The sequence below is a fragment of the Oncorhynchus nerka genome, linkage group LG9a (assembly GCF_034236695.1).
Source record: "Oncorhynchus nerka isolate Pitt River linkage group LG9a, Oner_Uvic_2.0, whole genome shotgun sequence".
Lineage (NCBI taxonomy): Eukaryota > Metazoa > Chordata > Actinopteri > Salmoniformes > Salmonidae > Oncorhynchus > Oncorhynchus nerka.
This window is the reverse complement of record NC_088404.1, coordinates 30,732,255-30,753,960: the sequence shown is the minus strand read 5'-3', so window position 1 is coordinate 30,753,960 and position 21,706 is coordinate 30,732,255. Positions and strand designations below refer to the sequence as shown.

General features: G+C 42.3%; 1 protein-coding gene across 1 annotated transcript in view; it reads right to left on the bottom strand.

Moving 5' to 3' along the window:
• Positions 1 to 21,706, bottom strand: part of LOC115134173 (serine/threonine-protein kinase WNK1-like) — a 60,939-nt gene that overhangs the window by 12,119 nt on the left and 27,114 nt on the right. Inside the window, 11 exon segments of the mRNA XM_029667880.2 lie at positions 2,465 to 2,602; positions 3,015 to 3,050; positions 3,455 to 3,532; positions 3,675 to 3,823; positions 3,951 to 4,347; positions 4,456 to 4,557; positions 4,823 to 5,042; positions 6,802 to 6,890; positions 8,683 to 8,840; positions 10,482 to 10,702; positions 10,842 to 11,014. Of these exon segments, the coding sequence (XP_029523740.2) occupies positions 2,465 to 2,602; positions 3,015 to 3,050; positions 3,455 to 3,532; positions 3,675 to 3,823; positions 3,951 to 4,347; positions 4,456 to 4,557; positions 4,823 to 5,042; positions 6,802 to 6,890; positions 8,683 to 8,840; positions 10,482 to 10,702; positions 10,842 to 11,014 (1,761 nt within the window).

Below are 21,706 nucleotides of genomic sequence, written 5' to 3'. Positions count from 1 at the left end.
CTGTGAGATTTAAAAACTTGTTCAACACCATTATAAGCCATAAAAGGTGCGTTCTCCCTACTTCCACTCACACTACAACCAGGACTGCAGCTGCAATGAATTACTATAGCAATGTGTTCCCATACGCTTGCCTTATTATTAGCAGCTTCTGTCTTTTTTAAACCTGTTGGTACTAGGGGGCAGTATTTTCATTTAAAAAAAAAAAAAAAAAGAAGAGTTCCCCGTTTTAAACGGGATATTTTGTCAGGACCAGATGCTAGAATATGCATATAATTGACAGCTTTGGATAGAAAACACTAACGTTTCCAAAACTGTAAAGATATTGTCTTTGAGTATAACAGAACTGATGTTGCAGGCGAAAGCCTGAGAAAAATCCAATCCGGAAGTGCCCCAGGTTTTGAAAGCGCTGCGTTCCAATGAGTCCCTATTGAGCTGTGAATGTGTCATCAATGAGCTTACGCTTTCTACGTATTCCCCAAGGTGTCTACAGCATTGTGACGTAGTTCTACGCATTTATGTTGAAGAATAGCCGTAGGCGGCTACATTGCGTAAGTGGTCACATGGTGGCTCCGAGAGATTCTTGCGTAAAATACAGAGGTAGCCATTACTCCAATTGGTCCTACTGAAAAACGAATTGTCCCGACGGATATATTATCGAATAGATATTAAAAAAACACCTTGAGGATTGATTATAAACAACATTTGCCATGTTTCTGTCGATATTATGGAGCTAATTTTGAATATTTTTCGCCGTTTTCGTGACTGCAATTTCCAGGAGCTATTTCGCCTACAAAAATTATATTTTGGGAAAAAATGAACTTTGGCTTTCTACCTGGGAGTCTCGTGAGTGAAAACATCCGAAGTTCATCAAAGGTAAACGATTTAATTTGATTGCTTTTCTGATTTGTGACAAGGTTGCCTGCTGCTAGCAAGGCATAATGCTATGCTAGGCTATCGATAAACTTACACAAATGCTTGTCTAGCTTTGGCTGTAAAGCATATTTTGAAAATCTGAGATGACAGGGTGATTAACAAAAGGCTAAGCTGTGTCTCAATATATTTCATTTGTGATTTTCATGAATAGGAATATTTTCTAGGGATATTTATGTCCGTTGCGTTATGCTAATTAGTTTCAGGCAATGATTACGCTCCCGCATGCGGGTTTGGGAGTCACAAAAGGTTATTAATATCCAGGAATATTTCAACTTTCTCTGGTCATAGCAGTAACAACATGAATTGGTGCATGAGGCAGAAATAATGCAGTGCGACTTGAGTTTTGCCATCAGCTGGAAGACCCTTTTCTCAGCTGAGGGAGAGAGAGCGGCTGAACAGTGAGTGAGGTGAGAGGCAGCCTCACCGCTGCACTCTCCCTCCCCTCAGGCTGACCATCACATGCAGGCCATCAGTCCAGTAAAATCAAAACAATTCTAAAATAAATGTATGCTGACTCAGCTGTAATATTACCAGTGTGATCATATACCAAATGGTTTAAAATATCATTTCTAAAATGTTCTGAGATGAACATTGGCAGGGCAATTCAAGCATAGCCAATATGCAGTGTTAATGTATTGGGCCTATAGCCTACTGCACAAACCTCATAATGCTTTACGTTTAAGTCGTGTTTAAAAAAAATCTGAGCGGTAGATATCGGCTTGCATTTTGACTCAAAGTGATCTTGACTAAGAAAATGTTTGTGAAACAGTGTAAACATTAAATGTGATGAGCGTTCAATGACTATGTACATAGGGCAGCAGTCTCTAAAGTGCAGGGTAGAGTACCGGGTGGTAACCGGGTAGAAACCGTGACTATGGCTCAGGGCAGGGTACTGGGCGGAGGCCGGCTAGTGGTGACTGTTTAACAGTCTGATGGCCTGGAGATACAAGCTGTTTCTGAGTCTCTCAATCCCAGCTTTGATGCACCTGTACTGTCTTCACCTTCTAGATGGTAGCGGGGTAAACAGGAAGTACGAGGTTTTACTTCTCATAGGACGCGTGTCTGTTTGTAGGCTCCTTAAACTACTAACACGTCAAGCCTAACTACTAACACTAATCACACAAGTTGCCCCTGTCCTGTGGGTACCTGCATCACAGAGACGTTTGTGGCCTGATAGAGGAAGTAGAGGTGCTCTGCATTGATTGGAGGAGACAGGATAGGAGGGCTTGGTTCATTGGCCCATGACTGACAGCCATGCAGGAAAAAGCAGCAGCATGCAAGAGAAACTCATGAAAGAAAGTGGATGAAAGAGTAGAGACCGACACAGAGCCGTTAGTCAAAAAGCAGAAAATCATTTTAAAAAGAGGGAAAGAATAGAAAAGAATGAGACCGTACATGCGTGATAAAACATTTACTAGATGGAATACATTCTGTGTCCTTGTTTGTAGATTGTCTGAGTGTTTTAGTGTTGGTATGAGGGTAAGCTGGGGTTGTTGTGCACTTGACCAATGTGTTGGTGTGGGTGTCTCACCTGTATTTGCCAGACTGCAGGCTGGAGAGGTGGTAGTACTGAGCTCTGAGGTGCATCGCTGCCCTCTGGCTGTGGCTGCTGGAGGTGCAGAGGAGGGATGGGCTGAGAGGGGGGCAATGTCACCTGCTGGGGGGGCACCTACAGGGGGTAGGGGGAGTGACAGAGATAAGAGATCTGCACAAAATAAAATGGCCATATCTCAGACAAGACTCTCCATGATCTATTCCCCAACACACTGCTCTTAAAACACACGCACCATCCCTCCCCCAGAGGCCAAACCACCTCAGTTTCACACTGGCTCTCATCTAACATGCAACTCCCCCAGGCACTTACCTACTGAATCACATTGATTTAGAGTAATCCTGTCTCATATAGCCTCAGTACAGGTTTTATAGCATGGATTTTACAGTACACACACACTACTAAAATTGCAGAAGGATAGCATATAAATAGTGTATGTATACCATATAAACAGTATATGTTAAGAGAAAGGATGGGTGTGACAGTAGAGGGAAGAGGTGTGCGTTTGCAAGGGACAGTTTTTAAGTACCTGAGGGGGGAGTGGTGGGTGGTAGTAACCTCCATACTATAATAAGAAACAAAATACAACAAAGGGTAAGAGGGAGAGGAAAGAGAACAGAGGTGAGCAGAAAAAAAGAGAACGAGAAAGAGATGGAGGAAAATATAAGGAGAGAAAGCATAGGAAGAAAGAAAAACAGAACCAAAAGGAACGCAGAAAGAGATGGAGGAAAATAAGGAGAGAAAGCATAGGAAGAAAGAAAAACAGAACCAAAAGGAACGCAGAAAGAAAGAGCAAGAAGTGAGATGGTCCACCAATGTTTTCAACAACATGCTAATATTGGCCTTTTGGTAAGAGCCCACAGAAGCCTCTGATCCAGATCTATTCATAGTGATCGATGATCTAGGTGTGATCAGCTGAGGAACAGCAGTGTTGTGGTGGTGAAGTTGTATTGTGATGGTGACGTGTACCTGTTGTGGGGCCCCAGGGGCAGGCTGGGAGCTTGGAGCCCCAGGGGAAACAGTGGTATGCTGAGCAGCAGGAACCACCTGACAAACAGGACAGAGGGAGAAGCAGAGAGAATGAGATAGAAACTACATGGGACTTTATGATACATGCAGAGACAAGAGTTGGGTACTGTTACTGTGAGCACATATTAAATGCATTGTGTGTGCCACATTAATGACTTACCATGGTCTGCTGCGGCTGACGTGATGGGTCTGTTTGGACAGGAGGGGCCTGTGGCTGAGGCTGCTGACTGGGAAGAGAGGTGTATGACATCACCGGCTGCGTCTCATGAAGGACGGAGGAACCCTGAGCACTATCTGTCATTTGATTGGCTGAAAGAGGGAGGGGTAAAGAATGGGGAGATGGTTTGTCAATTGATAGTTCATAAACACTAGATTAAGACTATAATGTAGGTCAATAATACAGAGCCCTGAGAGCAAAAAGGCAGAAGGTACAGACCAGTCTCAGTCTGCTGTGGGTACTGGTCCACCTCTGGCCTCTCTGATTCTGTCTGGACTGGAACCTGGGACGATACTGGGACTGGGACAGAGACTGGGAGCTGCCCTGTAGACTGGGGTATATAGGGAACCCCCTGTGGCCCCAGCTGTGCTGTCTGAGGGGGGATGTAGGGGGCCATGGGCTGGGTTGGCTGCTGGGTGGGCTGTGGAGGGATGTAGGGGGCAGCCTGTTGGCCTGGCTGGGGGGCTGCCTGAGGGACAGTCTGGGCTGGTTGGGGGGCCTCTGTGCCGGGCTGGAGCCCTGGTTGAGGTTGGCCCTGCTGCTGCTGCAGTAGTTGTTGTTGTTGTTGCTGGCCCTGCTCCTCCTCCAGCCTCCTCTTCTCCTGTTCCTCTCGCACCTTCAATTTAATCCCATCAAGTTTAGCTTAGTTTAATTCATGATTGCAATACCATACATCACATTTATCCAGGATTCAAGCCAAAGATTCCATTGAGCCGGTACAGACCTGTTGCCTCTGCTCTCGCTTCCTGCTGATGAGGGAAACTCTGTCCTTGATGGCCTTAGCCATGGTCTTATGGTCCCCTTCACACACGTAGCCAGACTCCACCTGACAAAGAGAAACACACACACACACACACACACACACACACACACACACACACACACACACACAACACACACACACACACACACACACACAATAGGGCAGTGTTAGGACTTGACTCACATTTAATGTTATGTAGTCTAGATGATGTTTGTAAGTCAAGGATTCCTAATAAATAATCAGGAAGAATAAAGATTGTGTCTCAAATGGCAGCCTATTTGGGACACAGTCAATCTCTCTCTGAAGTGGACATTGTGTTGCCACCCACCATCTCCTGGGCCACGTCCTCAGGAACGTCCTTGCTGAGGTCGAAGGAGAACTCAATGGCCTCGTTGTCCTTGTATTTCCCCTTCAGCTTCTTGACATCCTCTATCCTCAGCCAAAGCTTGATGGCCTCCATTTCTCCATCGTCCTCTTCGGCCAGCTCAACACGCACCCCTGTCTCCTCCTGGAAGAAGGCATGGTTCAGCAGGTCCTTTATCGAGTACCTGGGAGAACGTGGGAGAGGGGTGAGAGAACAGAAGACGGAGAGAGGATGAGTCAAATCAACAGACATCTTTAACACACTTTGAAACGGGTCATATTTTGAGACGGTCCTGGGTGGTTGAGTATGAATACTCTCCCTGTATCCGTGTCTCATTAGTGGTTGAGTATGAATACTCTCCCTGTATCCGTGTCTCATTAGTGGTTGAGTATGAATACTCTCCCTGTATCTGTGTCTCATTAGTGGTTGAGTATGAATACTCTCCCTGTATCTGTGTCTCATTAGTGGTTGATTATGAATACTCTCCCTGTATCCGTGTCAAATCAAATCAAATTTTATTTGTCACATACACATGGTTAGCAGATGTTAATGCGAGTGTAGCGAAATGCTTGTGCTTCTAGTTCCGACAATGCATTAGTGGTTGAGTATGAATACTCTCCCTGTATCCATGTCTCATTAGTGGTGGAGTATGAATAGTCTCCCTGTATCCGTGTCTCATTAGTGGTTGAGTATGAATACTCTCCCTGTATCCGTGTCTCATTAGTGGTTGAGTATGAATACTCTGCCTGTATCCGTGTCTCATTAGTGGTTGAGTATGAATACTCTGCCTGTATCCGTGTCTCATTAGTGGTTGAGTATGAATACTCTGCCTGTATCCGTGTCTCATTAGTGGTTGAGTATGAATACTCTCCCTGTATCCGTGTCTCATTAGTGGTTGAGTATGAATACTCTCCCTGTATCTGTGTCTCATTAGTGGTTGAGTATGAATACTCTGCCTGTATCTGTGTCTCATTAGTGGTTGAGTATGAATACTCTGCCTGTATCTGTGTCTCATTAGTGGTTGAGTATGAATACTCTCCCTGTATCTGTCTCTCATTAGTGGTCGAGTATGAATACTCTCCCTGTATCTGTGTCTCATTAGTGGTTGAGTATGAATACGCTCTCTGTATATGTCTCTCATTAGTGGTTGAGTATGAATACTCTGCTTGTATCTGTGTCTCATTAGTGGTTGAGTATGAATACTCTGCTTGTATCTGTGTCTCATTAGTGGTTGAGTATGAATACTCTGCCTGTATCTGTGTCTCATTAGTGGTTGAGTATGAATACTCTCATTAGTGGTTGAGTATGAATATCTGTCTCTCATTAGTGGTTGAGTACGAATACTCTCCCTGTATCCGTGTCTCATTAGTGGTTGAGTATGAATACTCTCCCTGTATCTGTGTCTCATTAGTGGTTGAGTATGAATACTCTGCCTGTATCCGTGTCTCATTAGTGATTGAGTATGAATACTCTCCCTGTATCTGTGTATCATTAGTGGTTGAGTATGAATACTCTCCCTGTATCTGTCTCTCATTAGTGGTCGAGTATGAATACTCTCCCTGTATCTGTGTCTCATTAGTGGTTGAGTATGAATACGCTCTCTGTATATGTCTCTCATTAGTGGTTGAGTATGAATACTCTGCTTGTATCTGTGTCTCATTAGTGGTTGAGTATGAATACTCTGCCTGTATCTGTGTCTCATTAGTGGTTGAGTATGAATACTCCCCCTGTATCTGTCTCTCATTAGTGGTTGAGTATGAATACTCTCCCTGTATCTGTGTCTCATTAGTGGTTGAGTATGAATACTCTCCCTGTATCGGTCTCTCATTAGTGGTTGAGTATGAATACGCTCTCTGTATCTGTGTCTCATTAGTGGTTATGAAGCTCAAATCACACTGGATAAGAGTGTCTGCCAAATGATCAAAATGAGAATGTGAGCTGACCTCTCGTCCTTGTTTTGTCGGATGCATCCCTCGATGATCTCCTTCACCTCTGGGATCGCCACCTTGTCGAAGCTGGCCGGCTTCACCCCCTATAAGACACAGACCTCCCAGTCACAACCCACACATTGTCAACACACTCTTTCCGTGATTCTAACTTCCGGGTCTATCCAGGGTTGCAGATAGAAATGTCTTGTACAGAGCTGAAATGATGACATATTTTACATGACGGAAGTATGTCTGTTCTATGTAATATATTTCCATCTGCGCCTTCTGTGACGTTGCTCTGTCGCCTCATATCAGAAAACAGTGTATAACACTGTATTGGACTGCAGTACACGCTATATGTTCAAACTTGTGTAATTGTAATGTGATCTACTTGAGTGTTCCTTGTGGGAAAACAAAGTTGTTCAGGGGAAAAAGAGCCAAATAGTAATGGAGTCTTTTTACAGGCACTAACTCAGTGATGGTTCGTTGGACAAAGTGTATGAGGAAAATGAATGGCATTTTTGTAGGGGTTTTGGATAAACCCAGAAAATAAGGTCTGTGGTAAACACAGGTTTAGGAGATCTTATACATTCTGTTCTATGAGATAATCTTCATCAGCTAACATCACGTTTAGTGAACAAAGGCTTCATAATTCATAAAGGTCATGTTAACTGACTAATCTCAGAACAAAATGTAAAAGATCTCCTAAGCCTGTGCTAACCTCAGACCTTAGGAATGGCATTCCCATAGGGATGTCTGAACAAACCAGAGGTAACTTATTTCCGGGTTATAAGACTACAAGCTGGCGAGCTCCATAGTCACCAGGTACAGCAGTCTTGTCTCAGAGCAAGGTTCAGCAGCAACCCACTGTGTCCAGGGCCTGTGCTGCTGAGGACCACTAACCTAGAAATCTACATGTGAACTCTGGAGTTATGGTGACACTCCCACTCTTTGAAGATTAGGGCCTGGTGCTGTTGTTGCTGGGAGTTGGGGAGAAGAATGGTGGGGGAGAGCATGGATTCCAGAAAACAGGGTTGATGAGGGGGGCGGAAGGAGAAGTGAAGGAGTGATGCGGGGAAAGGAGTGAAGGAGATAAAGAGTGAGAAGGAGGTATGTGTGACGGTGTCAAGTGATGGATAGGTCTACAGAGACAGCAGCAGACTGTCATATATGATATCTGAAGCTCTGATAGTCATAAGGTTGCACACCTCTGATGGTCACAACGCGATAAGTCTGTGGCGTATATACTGATTCCGGGAATGCATGTTACTTATCAAGAGAGTTTAACAAATGTTTAGCTAAGGTAAAAAGTAACCTGTGTCATGTGGCGCTCATGGAAGAAACAGGCACGTGCAAGAAGGTATACCTACTACCTCCCAACGTAGTTGTTGATCAACCGTGCTCACTGACACTGGCAGCCGACATTCGATTCCTAGAATGGCAATGCTGATTGGTGAGAAAATAGGCTCACCTTCAAGGCCCATTTCTAACCATAATCATGAAGTATCTATGCTGAGGTGTGTGTTTTCTTCCTTTGGATCCAAGTCGAGGCCCAGTTACACCCAACACAAATGACAGACTCAACACGCCTCAAGAGACAGAACAAGAAAAAGTGCAAAAGATAGAGAAAAATAATGTAGGCTGCAGGATTGAAGGAGGTGGGAAAAGAGGTAACAGAGAGAGAGGAAGAAGGCTCGCAGGGAAGACAGAAAGAGTGGGGAGAAAAAGACAAGTGGCAAAGAATGGCTAATGATGCAAAATAAAAATAATTTAGCTCAAAAGGGACAGCCAAGCAGTGAGGGAGAAGGGGCAGATAAGAGGGAACTGGAAAGAGGAGGAGAGCGGGTGGCAGATCGAGGACAACAGGCAATTGGGGTTGAGGCAGCGGAGACTTACGCTGGTGACTCTGCGGTAGATCTGTGCAGCGTTCTGGCACTCGGAGTATGGGTACTCTGAGGTGGCCATCTCCAGCATGCACATCCCAAAGGCATACACATCCACTGACTCGTCGTACTTCTCCTCATACATCTCAGGCGCCATGAACTCAGGGGTACCTTAAATCAAATACAACCATTCAGAACTCTGTGTCTCTCTGTGTGTTCGTCTCCATCTCCGAGTGTCACACCCCAAACGCCCCTCTTCTCCTCTAACCAAGAGGAGGAAGAGTGACCGGTCCACCGCTGCCTCCAGGTGAGCAGAAGCTGCGAAGGAGAGTAGAGAAAGAGAGAGAGGAAGGAGAGAACAAAAAAAGGGGGGGGGGCCGGGTTCAGTTAGACTGTAGAGAAAGAGGCACAAGTTTCTCTGTGTAAGACCTGGTTATCTGTGGGGTGACACCTTGTATAGGGAGTCTACAGAAGATGGCTGGTGTACAGAAAACACTGTAGGGGGGGCCAAACTGGTGTTAGACACACACTTTGTCAGTTTAACTACTGACAAGCTGTAGAATGGCCTGGTTTACCAATCAGAACCTGGTTAGTGAGTTGAACGTCAATGATCAGGGGCCTCAAAATGGCATAGAAGGGGCACAAATAGTAAAACTAGCTATGGAAATAACTTGTGTCAAGACCTTACATTTCACAACTAAACCCTCAAACATAACCTGTTTCATACAAACATACCTTTGAGTAGTCTGACTCACCTGTCCTCCTTGACCTGGGGAGTAAGGTGTTATGGTGATGGCCGAGAGAAGCAGATCCCATAGCTAGTTAGTGAAACAGTGCATTTCTGGACACCAGCCTTATTCAAATAGCAGATACTCTGCTCTCAATCCTCTAATGGTCTTACACAGAAAAACTCTAATGGTTATTTGAAATTATTAGTTTTTTGTAAGGTGTGTGTCACAGTGCACTCGCACACTTACCAGGCCATTACAATACTCACTGACCAGCAGTACCCTACTTATTCCTTTACTGCAGAACGGAGCACAGCTGAGGCTACAGCCTACAGTCTCAAAACATACCCGAGAGTGTGAAAGAACAACAACAAAAAGGCTGATAAAGGAGAAGAGGAAAGTGGGAAGGGGGGGCTTTCCAGACAGAAAAAGAAGCAGACATTATTCTCTGTGCTCCTGACATTTTTTTAAAGGACAGAGACAAACACGGACAAAAACCTGTAGGGCCAAACCCTTCAAAAAACAGAAACGGCAAACGTTATTGGCATCACTGGCAAACAGACCACATATTTCCAAACCACAGAGCAAAGACCAGTCTGAGACAGAACACATAACCAGAGGCCATACCTGTAACCCTGGCCTGGCTAGCCTGACAGTTAAGGCATGACAAGTGGATTGAGATTCATATTTCACAGAAATTGGCACTACTTACTCTCAGTAGGAGCCTGAAAGTGAACTTTCACTTTGTGGAAGAAAAAGAGAATCAAATCAATTCTGTCACGAGTAATCAGCCCTGGTGGACTCCCTGACATAACACAGTGTGTGTAAAGAGAGGGTTAGTGGGTCTCCCCATGGCCTGGCCTCCACTTGAGCTGTGGTTTGAAAAGAGAGCTGAAACATTGTGGTCTGCTTTCCAACCACATTGTCAGTAAAAAAAAAAGAGAGAATAAATAAAATAATCTAACCATTCACAACCTCCATGTTAACTACAGTATAATGACCTTACACAAGACATCACCATTGGAGTTTAGTGAGGAAGAAAGCAGAGCACAGTAAAAGGTAGCTGGTGATGTTGGGGTCTTACCTATGACACTCTTGGCAAAAGAGGACCGCTTGAGTGTTGCTAATCCCAGGTCTCCTATCTTGACGGAGCCTGTGGGCCCCGTAATGAAGATGTTGTCACACTTCAGGTCCCTGTGGATGATAGGCGGGGCCCTGGTGTGGAGGAAGTGAAGGCCCTTCAGGATCTGCCTACACCAGCTCCTCAGAACTTTGATCTTCATGACCTTGAAGCGCTTCAGATACCTACAGAACAGACATAGGGGTAAAGATGAACATCACACAACCATCCTCATCACATTACACTGATTTGGGTAACTAGGACCAACAATTGAATCATGATGATAGACTGGTGTTGATGTCTGTGTGTGAAAGTGAGACTCACGTTTTGAGTGTTCCAGAGGTCATGAGCTCTGTGACCAGCACAATACACTTCCTGCCTTTAACAGGGGCCTCCCAAGAGTCGTAGAAGCGGACAATGTTGGGGTGCTGCAGCCCCTTCAGCATGCCCGCCTCCTCCTTGAACCGCTGGCGCTCCGACTTGGACAGCTTACGGTCCTACAGGGGGGGGATCATAGGAACATTAATGTTACATACAGGAGAGGGTCAATACAGTTGAAAAGGGTGGATTTAGCTTACATGCTTATATGACAAATACTTTTTACATGCAGGAGAGTCAAATAACAATGGGAACAGTAGCCTATTACTAGTATGCCAAAGTGAAAGCAGCTAGTCTACACTTTGGCAGTTATGCCTAGTGTTGTTCTTACAATAAGAGAGTTTAGTGAGCTAAGCATTTGACAAGAGGACAAGTCTGCAAACATTTCCGTCAGTTACCCTACAATTAGAAAGTCTTTAGCATGCTTGGGACAAAATGCTTCCGCACTTGTATCTTTCAAAGCTGGCATAGAGTTGGATGAAAGTGCTTTGGAATATATAAAGAACACTAGTATGTAAACCCATCCAGGTTATCACATCAGATGAAACAACTTTCAAACATCTCACACACAAGATCAAACAATCGTGTGCACGCCGGCTCACACCACACACATAGTCTGGGGTGTAGGGCAATTGTCAATGTTTTCTCTGGCGTGGGGCACTGACATGAGAGGAATGTGTGCAGCTTTGGCCTACTTTTCCACCAAACGAAAACAAAAGAGCCAAAGTGTGAGATGAATGTGAAGTGGATACATGTGAAAAACCTAATTTCTCCTGTCTACTAACCAACTCCCCTCAGTCTAACATCGCAAAGCATACAAAATGTCTTCAGTAGGGACAGGCATTTTTCTTGGTCAGGTCATGTGGTCAGGAAAAACAGCTAAATCTACTGAGCAGACAAGACCAGCCTACCACAAAACACACAATACAGCTTCATGCATCTATTTGAAACAAGTGATTGCTGATAAAGAGTTCAAGTCAACATACAGATTAAGCAGACTACTACTACTCCTAGTGCACTCTAATACAAACACAGAATTCTGTCTGACAACGTTCAACAGGTGGCCAGCCTAAAGCACTGACAGAATATCAATTACAAGTCAAATACCTACATGCATGTGTAGGCTAAAACTCTTTACTCTTTATGATAGCCAATCCCTACATTTTTGGACAAATATAAGAACCAACATTTTCTTCACTAAAAGAGCCCTCAAATAAATTGTTCTAACTAAAAAGTCACATTTTACAAAAGGCTTTTGTAAATACTAAAACAAGATTAAAAACGGCCAGAGTCGTTAGGCCAATAAGCCTCCGTCTCAGGGTTGCCACAAGTTGCCAGATATACTGCTGGACTGACCTACATTTGCACTGAGACCAGACCACAATATAAAACCTCAGTGCAAGATCTGGCAACCCACCACCAGTCAACCAAGCCCAGAATAGAACCCCCCCAGTCAAAGACCTGGCACCCTGCCTGGTTGTCCAGGAAACACTCCCCATTGTTTGAGGAGAGCACAGAGGGAGAGAGAGAACTTTCTCAACAAAAGAACAATGAAACAGCACACTGCTCTGCAGTTAAAGAGGAACTGAGCTGTTCCAACTCTGGGGCTTAGGTCTGACTGATGAGAGTTGGGGGCCATTACTAGGGAGGGAGTTTTGGCAGACAGGAGACAGAGGGATGAGGATTCTTTGGAAACAAGGCAGCATTTGTTGTAGGGGGGGGAGGGGGACAGGGTTGAGGGGGGGACAGGGAACCAGAGTATATTTTAGTCGGAGGAGTGACCCTGAGCCTGGATGAGGGGGTGCTTGCTGTGCCCCCTGACCAACTGACCTAGTTTTAGTATCTGCTGGGCCCGTGGTGTGGGCCAGTGGTTCCCCTTCCAATTTCTTTGCTCTTTCTTCAGTGCATGTGAAAACAGTCAAACAAAACATCCACGGCAGAATTCAATAGCTTCATTCTTTACCCCCCCGTTGCCCTTTTTTCCCTAATCCCAAACAGACCCCTCCCCTACACATTAGGGCTGGGCGGTATTGATGCACAGATCGTTTTGGGTTTTAACTTGACCTTCTATAACAGTATGTGAATGTTTGGTTTGTTAAATGTGATACACCATGTATCCATCCATTTATATACAGTATCAGTCAAAGGTTTGGACGCCTACTTATTCAAGCGTTTTTATTTATTTTTTACCGTTTTCTAAAATGTAGAACAATAGTGAAGAAATCAAAACTACGAAATAACACATGGGGGGGAAAAAGTGTTATTTTACATTTCAGGTTCTTCAAAGTAGCCACTCTTTACACACACCTGGAATTCTCTCAACCAGCTTCAACTAGAATGTTTTTCCAGCTGTCTTGAAAGAGTTCAGATATATTCTGAGCACTTGTTGGCTGCTTTTCCTTTACTCTGCGGTCCAACTTATCCCAAACCAACTGAATTGGGTTGACGTCGGGTGATTGTTGCTCGCTCGCAACAGCAACACTATTGTTTTCATTTGTAAATGGGCACCATGCTGGCACAGAATGTTCTGGGTAATGGGTTGGGTAAATATTAGAGGTCGACCGATTAATCGGAATGGCCGATTAATTAGGACCGATTTCAAGTTTTCATAACAATTGGAAATCCGTATTTTTGGACACCGATTTGGCCAATTTTTTTTTTTTACACCTTTATTTAACTAGGCAAGTCTGTTAAGAACACATTCTTATTTTCAAGGAACGGTGGGTTAACTGCCTTGTTCAGGGGCAGAAAGACAGATTTCAGTTCAGTTCAGTTAACTAGTCCAACACACTAATCTCATTGCACTCCACGATGAGCCTGCCTGTTACGCGAATGCAGTAGAAGCCAAGGTAAGTTGCTAGCTAGCATTAAACTTATCTCATAAAAAACAATCCATCATAATCACAAGTTAACTACACATGGTTGATGATATTACTAGTTTATTTAGCATGTCCTGCGTTGCATATAATCGATGCAACGCAGGGGGATGATTTAACAAAAGCGCATTTGCGAAAAAAGCACAATCGTTGCACGACTGTACCTAACCATAAACACCAATGCCTTTCTTAAAATCAATACACAGAAGTATATATTTTTAAACCTGCATATTTAGCTAAAAGAGATCCAGGTTAGCAGGCAATATTAACCAGGTGAAATTGTGTTACTTCTCTTGCGTTCATTGCACGGAGTCAGGGTATATGCAACAGTTTGGGCAGCCGGTCTCATTGCGAACTAATTTGCCAGAATTGTACGTAATTATAACATAACATTGAAGGTTGTACAATGTAACAGGAATATTTAGACTTAGGGATGCCACCCATTAGATAAAGGCTCCGTATTACACTGAAATAATAAACGTTTTGTTTTCAAAATGATAGTTTCCGGATTCGACCATATTAATGACCAAAGGCTCTTATTTCTGTGTGTTATGTTATAATTAAGTCTATGATTTGATAGAGCAGTCTGACTGAGCGATGGTAGGCAGCAGCAGGCTAGTAAGCATTCATTCAAACAGCACTTTTGTGCGTTTTGCCAGCAGCTCTTCTCAATGCTTTAAGCATTAAGCTGTTTATGACTTCAAGCATATCAACTCCCGAGATTAGGCTGGTGTAATCGATGTGAAATGGCTAGCTAGTTAGCGGGGTACGCACTAATAGCATTTCAAACATCACTCGCTCTGAGACTTGGAGTAGTTGTTCCCCTTGCTCTGCAAGGGCCGCGGCTTTTGTGACGCGATGGGTAACGCTGCTTCGAGGGAGGCTGTTGTCGATGTGTTCCTGGTTCGAGCCCAGGTAGGGGCGAGGAGAGGGACGGAAGCTATACGGTTACACTGGCATTACTAAAGGGCCTATAAGAACATCCAATAGTCTAAAGTATATGAAATACAAATGGTAGAGAGAGAAATAGTCCTATAAATACTATATTAACTACAACCTAAAACCTCTTACCTTGGAATATTGAAGTCTCATGTTAAAAGGAACCACCAACTTTCATTTGTTCTCATGTTCTGAGCAAGGAACTTAAACGTTAGCTTTCTTACATGGCACATATTGCACTTTTGCTTTCTTCTCCAACATTCTGTTTTTCATTATTTAAACCAAATTGAACATGTTTCATTATTTGAGGCTAAATTGATTTTTATTGATGTATTATACTAAGTTAAAATAAAAGTGTTCATTCAGTGTTGTTGTAATTGTCATTATTACAAATTTTAAAATATATATTTTGGATTTCCAATAATCGGTATCAGTGTTGAAAAATCAAAATCGGTAAATGCAAATTAGAATGTCCACCACTACAAAATGTTAACATTACCATGGCAGCCCAGCCACTCACAGCCAAAAATATTGAGCCGAAATTGGCCCAGTATCTCAAAGGATTCTGGCTGCATCAGATACCTTCTCATGGCATAAATACAGTGAGACATACGAGCTGAGACAGGATGTCGAGTGGTGACAGTATGGTGCGTTACCACCACCAACAGCACGGATGGAGAAATGACATTTAGAATGAGAAGCTAGCCTACTAGCTAGAGGCTAGCTGGTAGTGCTAGCTTGCAGCAGAGATAAAAGGGGTTAGTTATCAGTATTAGGGATGTAATGATTCACCGATAAACACTTGAACTGGGGACTGATGCGTAAGATAAAAGTGCATCAGTCTGCGGGAGCCCAAACCGATCCAAATATAGCATGCATTGGCCAGAAAAACAATTCAAATGTTAAGAATTGTCGGTTCACTAATGTCTTTTATTCATATTGTTTCCCCTCATATCTGTAGTGATGGAATTGATGCGTCCTCTCCTTCAGTTCAGTAGCACATCAAAAAAAAAAGCATGTTACGGCATATTAGGGTTGGGCGGTATCCATATTGTGTTCCCAGGATATACCATATTACCAGTAGTGCACACAAGGGGCGCAATTGTTTTTCCAAAAGAAAAAAAAACGCCACTTACCAGAATGCTAACAATGCTAAAAAGTACCAAGGAACTCTCATAGTGGATGCTAGGAAAATGCTAACAAGCACATGCAAACCTTTACTACTAGGACAGGCAACCCAGCGCTTAAAGTTACGCAAGTATGTCAAAACACAGTTTGCCACACACAACACAAACATTAGATAGTTAACTTAATAGTTAAGAAATATAGCTGGCAAACATAGGTAGTGAATTTCATACAAGTGTAACATGATCACCTCGCTCTGCAGGAGTGACTCACCTCACAAAGCTCCCATTTTGCTTAGGGAGACTCTTTGTAAACAAACTCTTGTGACTGGCTTAAACCTCTGTTTTGGGAAACTAGTACCAGAAAGCTTCATAATGAAAAATCTTTACAATGAAACATTTGCTAGTACACAAGCTGACTACAGGTATCTATTTAAAAAGCACTAATATTCAAAGCCCCGAAAAAGTTACTTACTAGAATTTAAAAAATGTTAACACATACTAAGGAATCTTCATAGACAATGCTAACTAAATTCTAACGAGCGCATTGCGAACATTTTGAAATTCTGACCTAAACTATACAAGTCAGTCAAAAACGCTACTCACAGTTTGCTGCACGCACAAAACAAAAACGTGCCAGCAAGTCTCTTTAACTTCTTCGATATAGGGGGCGCTCTTTTAATTTTTGGATAAAAAAACGTTCCCGTTTTAAACAAGATATTTTGTCACGAAAAGATGCTCGACAATGCATATAATTGACATCTTTGGAAAGAAAACACTCTGACGTTTCCAAATCTGCAAAGATATTATCTGCGAGTGCCACAGAACTGATGCTACAGGCGAAACCAAGATGAAATTTCAAACAGGAAATGCCCCAGATTTTGAATGCGCTTTGTTCCAATGTCTCCTTATATGGCTGTGAATGCGCAAGGAATGAGCCTACACTTTCTGTCGTTTCCCCAAGGTGTCTGCAGCATTGTGACGTATTTGTAGGCATATCATTGGAAGATTGACCATAAGAGACTACATTTACCAGGTGCCCCGCTTGGTGTCCTCCATTGCAATTATTGCGCAATCTCCAGCTGCGTGTATTTTACCATGTGGTTCAGAGGAGAAACCAAACTGCCACGAATGACTTATCATCGAATAGATATGTGAAAAACACCTTGAGGATTGATTCTAAACAACGTTTGCCATGTTTCTGTCAATATTATGGAGTTAATTTGGAAAAAAGTTTGGCGTTGTAATGACTGAATTTTCGGGGGGTTTTCTTAGCCAAACGTGATGAACAAAACAGAGCGATTTCTCCTACACAAATAATTGTTTTGGAAAAAATGAACATTTGCTATATAACTGAGAGTCTCCTCATTGAAAACATCCGAAGTTCTTCAAAGGTAAATGATTTTATTTGAATTTATTTTTTTATTTTTTATTTCACCTTTATTTAACCAGGTAGGCTAGTTGAGAACAAGTTCTCATTTGCAACTGCGACCTGGCCAAGATAAAGCATAGCAGTGTGAACAGACAACACAGAGTTACACATGGAGTAAACAATTAACAAGTCAATAACACAGTAGGGGGAAAAATGCTTTTCTTGTTTTTGTGAAAATGTTGCCTGCTGAATGCTATGCTAGCTATCAATACTCTTACACAAATGCTTGTATAGCTATGGTTGAAAAGCATATTTTGAAAATCTGAGATGACGGTGTTGTTAACAAAAGGCTAAGCTTGTGAGCCAATATATTTATTTCATTTCATTTGCGATTTTCATGAATAGTTAACGTTGCGTTATGGTAATGAGCTTGAGGCTATAATTACGCTCCCGGATACGGGATTGCTCGACGCAACGGGTTAAACAAGAGGGGAATTTCTGCTGGCGCATGTTGCTACAGTAAGTGACTCAAAGCTCTTGTCAACGTGTGCTTGACACACCACATGACTGGGGACTACCATAAACTACATAATAATGTGACAGATGAAATGAAGAACGCAATGTTCTTTATCTCCTAACGTATTGCATAAGTTGCAGGTATTTATTTTAAAAAAGTAGTTACAAATATTAAACTTAATGTAAAAAACTTCAAAGACAAGCGATATTGAAAAACCATCCTGTGGTTTTTTCATAATACCCCAGTATACATAGTAGTGTGCGGGAGACAGCTCGCGCCAACGGGAGGTAGGCCCGTCCCTGTTCAAATAGGCTATTCACACATTTGCATTCAGATGGCAGAGGCTTTCACTATGTCAAATAATAGGCTTTATTACTTTGACAACCAATGTCATTTTCTGGGCCATTGTTTTTTTTGGGCAACCCAACCAAATTCACATATAAATCTCAGTTATAGATCTGTGATTCTCATTGAAAGCAGTAGATCTTTTCTATGAGTCCTATTCAGATCCTTCCTGTTCTTAAGTTATATTTTTGTGTCTTTCACCTTCGGTTTTGTACACCAACTTCAAACAGCTGAAAATACTATATTATTGGTTATTGAAAAGATATTTCGCAGTGGTTTAGATTGTACCATTTCTCTCTACACTAACAGGCTGACAACATTCGAGTGTGCGAGCATTCCAAAATAAATGTAGAAATCTGTTATTCAATTATTGCACCCACACTGCTCACGCATGCCAACGAGCGTCTGCGTTGCCAAGGGCTACAATAGTTATATTTCTGACGCAGATCGCGCTGCAAGTCCTCCCTCTCCCATCTCCTCATTGGTTTATACAAGCAGGTACCCACATGCTATCTCATCGTTGGTTATACCCACGTGGGTGACTGAAAGACTAACGAGGTCAGTGGCTGTAATGCACCTAATTTATGAAAGTTGCCAATCGCAATATAAAGTCAACAGAAGAAAAGGCCTAGAAGGAAGAGAGACGACTAGAAACGATTCAGTTGACCTTTTTATGTGTGGATTAATTGGCGGCGTAGAGGACCTTGTGCAACTCAATGTTTCTATCCCTGGACAAATTAGCTAGCAAGTGCAAGCTAACTAGCCATAAAATGTTTAATGCTTTTAGACCTGTCCCCAAATTAATATAAATTGGTACAGAGTTTGTTTTGATATTTTAACCTGCGTTTCGTGATCACGTTTGGTGTGGGGGGACAAAATAAATTTAGGCACAATGGCGCACCCGTGCAGCCGGTTTGGGTTCCATGTAAACATTGCTTGTTTTGTCACAAACTGAAATTGGGCGAACTATTTGTGGCAGAGTGATTTCTGCACATTGCACCTTTAACCTCTTAAGTCGACCCTCTACTTTTTTGAACATTCTGTTAAAAATCGCGCAACATTTCAGCGCCCTGCTACTCATGCCAGGAATATAGTATATGCATTTGCTTAGTCTGTGTGGATAGAAAACACTCAGACGTTTAAAAAACTGGTTAAATCACTGCTGTGGCTTTACCAGAACGGCATTTACATCGAAAAGCACAGGAAAAACTGATCACTGAAAATGGGAAAATATATCCATGCGCTACTTGAACCCATTGATAAACGTGAACCACAATTAATTGACTGAGGTTGCAGTACCTACAGCTTCCACACGGTGTCTAGAGTCTTGTCATTTCCCTTCGAGTTTTTTCTTGGTCAAACACATACAGGACACCGTATCTCCTCCGGTCTAGGACCGGATATTTTCGTTGAGTTTCTAGCCGGACATTTTTCCAGACGGACAGCTAATGATCTTTACATCGCCTCCTGATGAATTTTATCGCTTATTAACGTTTACTAATACCTAAAGTTGCATTACAAACGTATTTCGAAGTGTTTTGTGAAAGTTTATCGTCGACTTTTTGAATTTTAAAAAATGACGTTACGTTTTGAAACTATGTTTTTTTCGTTTATCACACAGTCTACATATAACGATATCTAGGCTTTATATGGACCGATTTAATCGAAATAGAGACCCAAATAGTGTTTATGGGACATCTAGGAGTGCCAACAAAGAAGATGGTGAAAGGTAATGAATGTTTTCTATTTTATTGTGCGGTTTGTGTAACGCCGAAATGCTAATTATTTTGTTTACGTCCCCTGTGGGTCTTTTGGGGTGTTGCATGCTATCAGATAATAGCTTCTCATGCTTTCGCCGAAAAGCATTTTAAAAATCTGACTTGTTGCCTGGATTCACAACGAGTGTAGCTTTAATTCGATACCCTGCATGTGTATTTTAACCTCTTGCTTCTACTTGGGACGCTTGCGTCCCAACTAGAGCTCTGGAAATGCAAATGCGCTACGCTAAATGCTAATAGTATTAGTTAAAACTCAAAAGTTCATTAAAATACACATGCAGGGTATCAAATTAAAGCTACACTCGTTGTGAATCCAGGCAACAAGTCAGATTTTTAAAATGCTTTTCGGCGACAGCATGAGAAGCTATTATCTGATAGCATGCACCAATACACTACAACACAAAAGCACAGCAGGGGACGTAAACAAAATAATTAGCATTTCGGCGTTACACAAACCGCACAATAAAATAGAAAACAGTCATTACCTTTCACCATCTTCTTTGTTGGCACTCCTAGATGTCCCATAAACACTATTGGGTCTTTATTTCGATTAAATCGGGCCATATAAAGCCAAGATATCGTTATATGTAGACTGTGTGATAAACTAAAAAAACAGCGATTTCACAACGTAACGTCATTTTTTAAAATTCAAAAAGTAGACGATAAACTTTCACAAAACACTTCGAAATACGTTTGTAATGCTACTTTAGGTATTAGTAAACGTTAATAAGCGATAAAAATCATCCGTAGGCGATGTAAAAATCATTAGCTGTCGTCTTGGAAAAAATTTCACGAGAGAGCTCTTCCGGAATGATCTGGGCGGAGACTGGAGGTAAGTGGTGCCCCTGTTTCGGTTCAACCAAGAATCAAAGATGATTCAATTCACAAGACTCTAGACAACATGGGGATGCTGTGGGAGTTGAATGCTCGGTCTTATCTAATTCGGCTCACTGTTAACAATTGCTGGAAGTGGCGCAAGGATATTTATTTCCATTTTCTGTGATCAGGTTTTCCTGCGCTTTCCGATGTAACGCACGTTATGTTATAGCCACAGTCGTGATTTAACCAGTTTTAAAAACGTCCGAGGGTTTCCTATCCACACATTCTAACCATATGAACGTACTATATTCCTGGCATGAGTAGCAGGGCGCTGAAATGTTGCGCGATTTTTAACAAAATGTTCAAAAAAGTAGAGGGTAGGAGCAACTAGTTAATGAACTTTTGAGTTTTAACTAATAATATTAGCATTTAGCGTAGCGCATTTGCATTTCCAGAGCTCTAGTTGGGACGCAAGCATCCCGAGTAGAAGCAACAGGTTAAGGAAAATGTTCCCTTACCTAAGGGAATTGTTTAAAGGTGTTGCATAGAGCCCCTCAAACAGTTCTTTAGGTGAGGGCATAATTTAAGGGTTTTACGGTAGTTTGAAGGTCTGTATGGCAGAAAGAGTCTCGGGTGACAATAGAGATGACTTGATTCACTGGCTGAACATGTCAAAGATATGCATTTATTCATTAGATAATACAACTTTTATTTTAGTAACTTTTTCAGAACTTGTTATTACTTTTGAGCGTGTCAAGCTAATTGACTAGCTAGCTAGCTTTGTAGCCATTGAATGTGCACCTTCCATTGTTTAGCTAAGTACCTAACTAGCTGGGTGATGGATGTTTTACTTTTGAAACCAGGGCAGAGGCAAGCAACATTAGCCTCCACAAATGCTGTTAAAATTGATAAACTTCTCTCGCTATATAAACTCAGCAAAAAAAAAGAAACCTCCCTTCTCCAGGACCCTGTCTTTCAAAAAAAATAATAATTCAACTTCACAGATCTTCATTGTAAAGGGTTTAAACACCGTTTCCCATG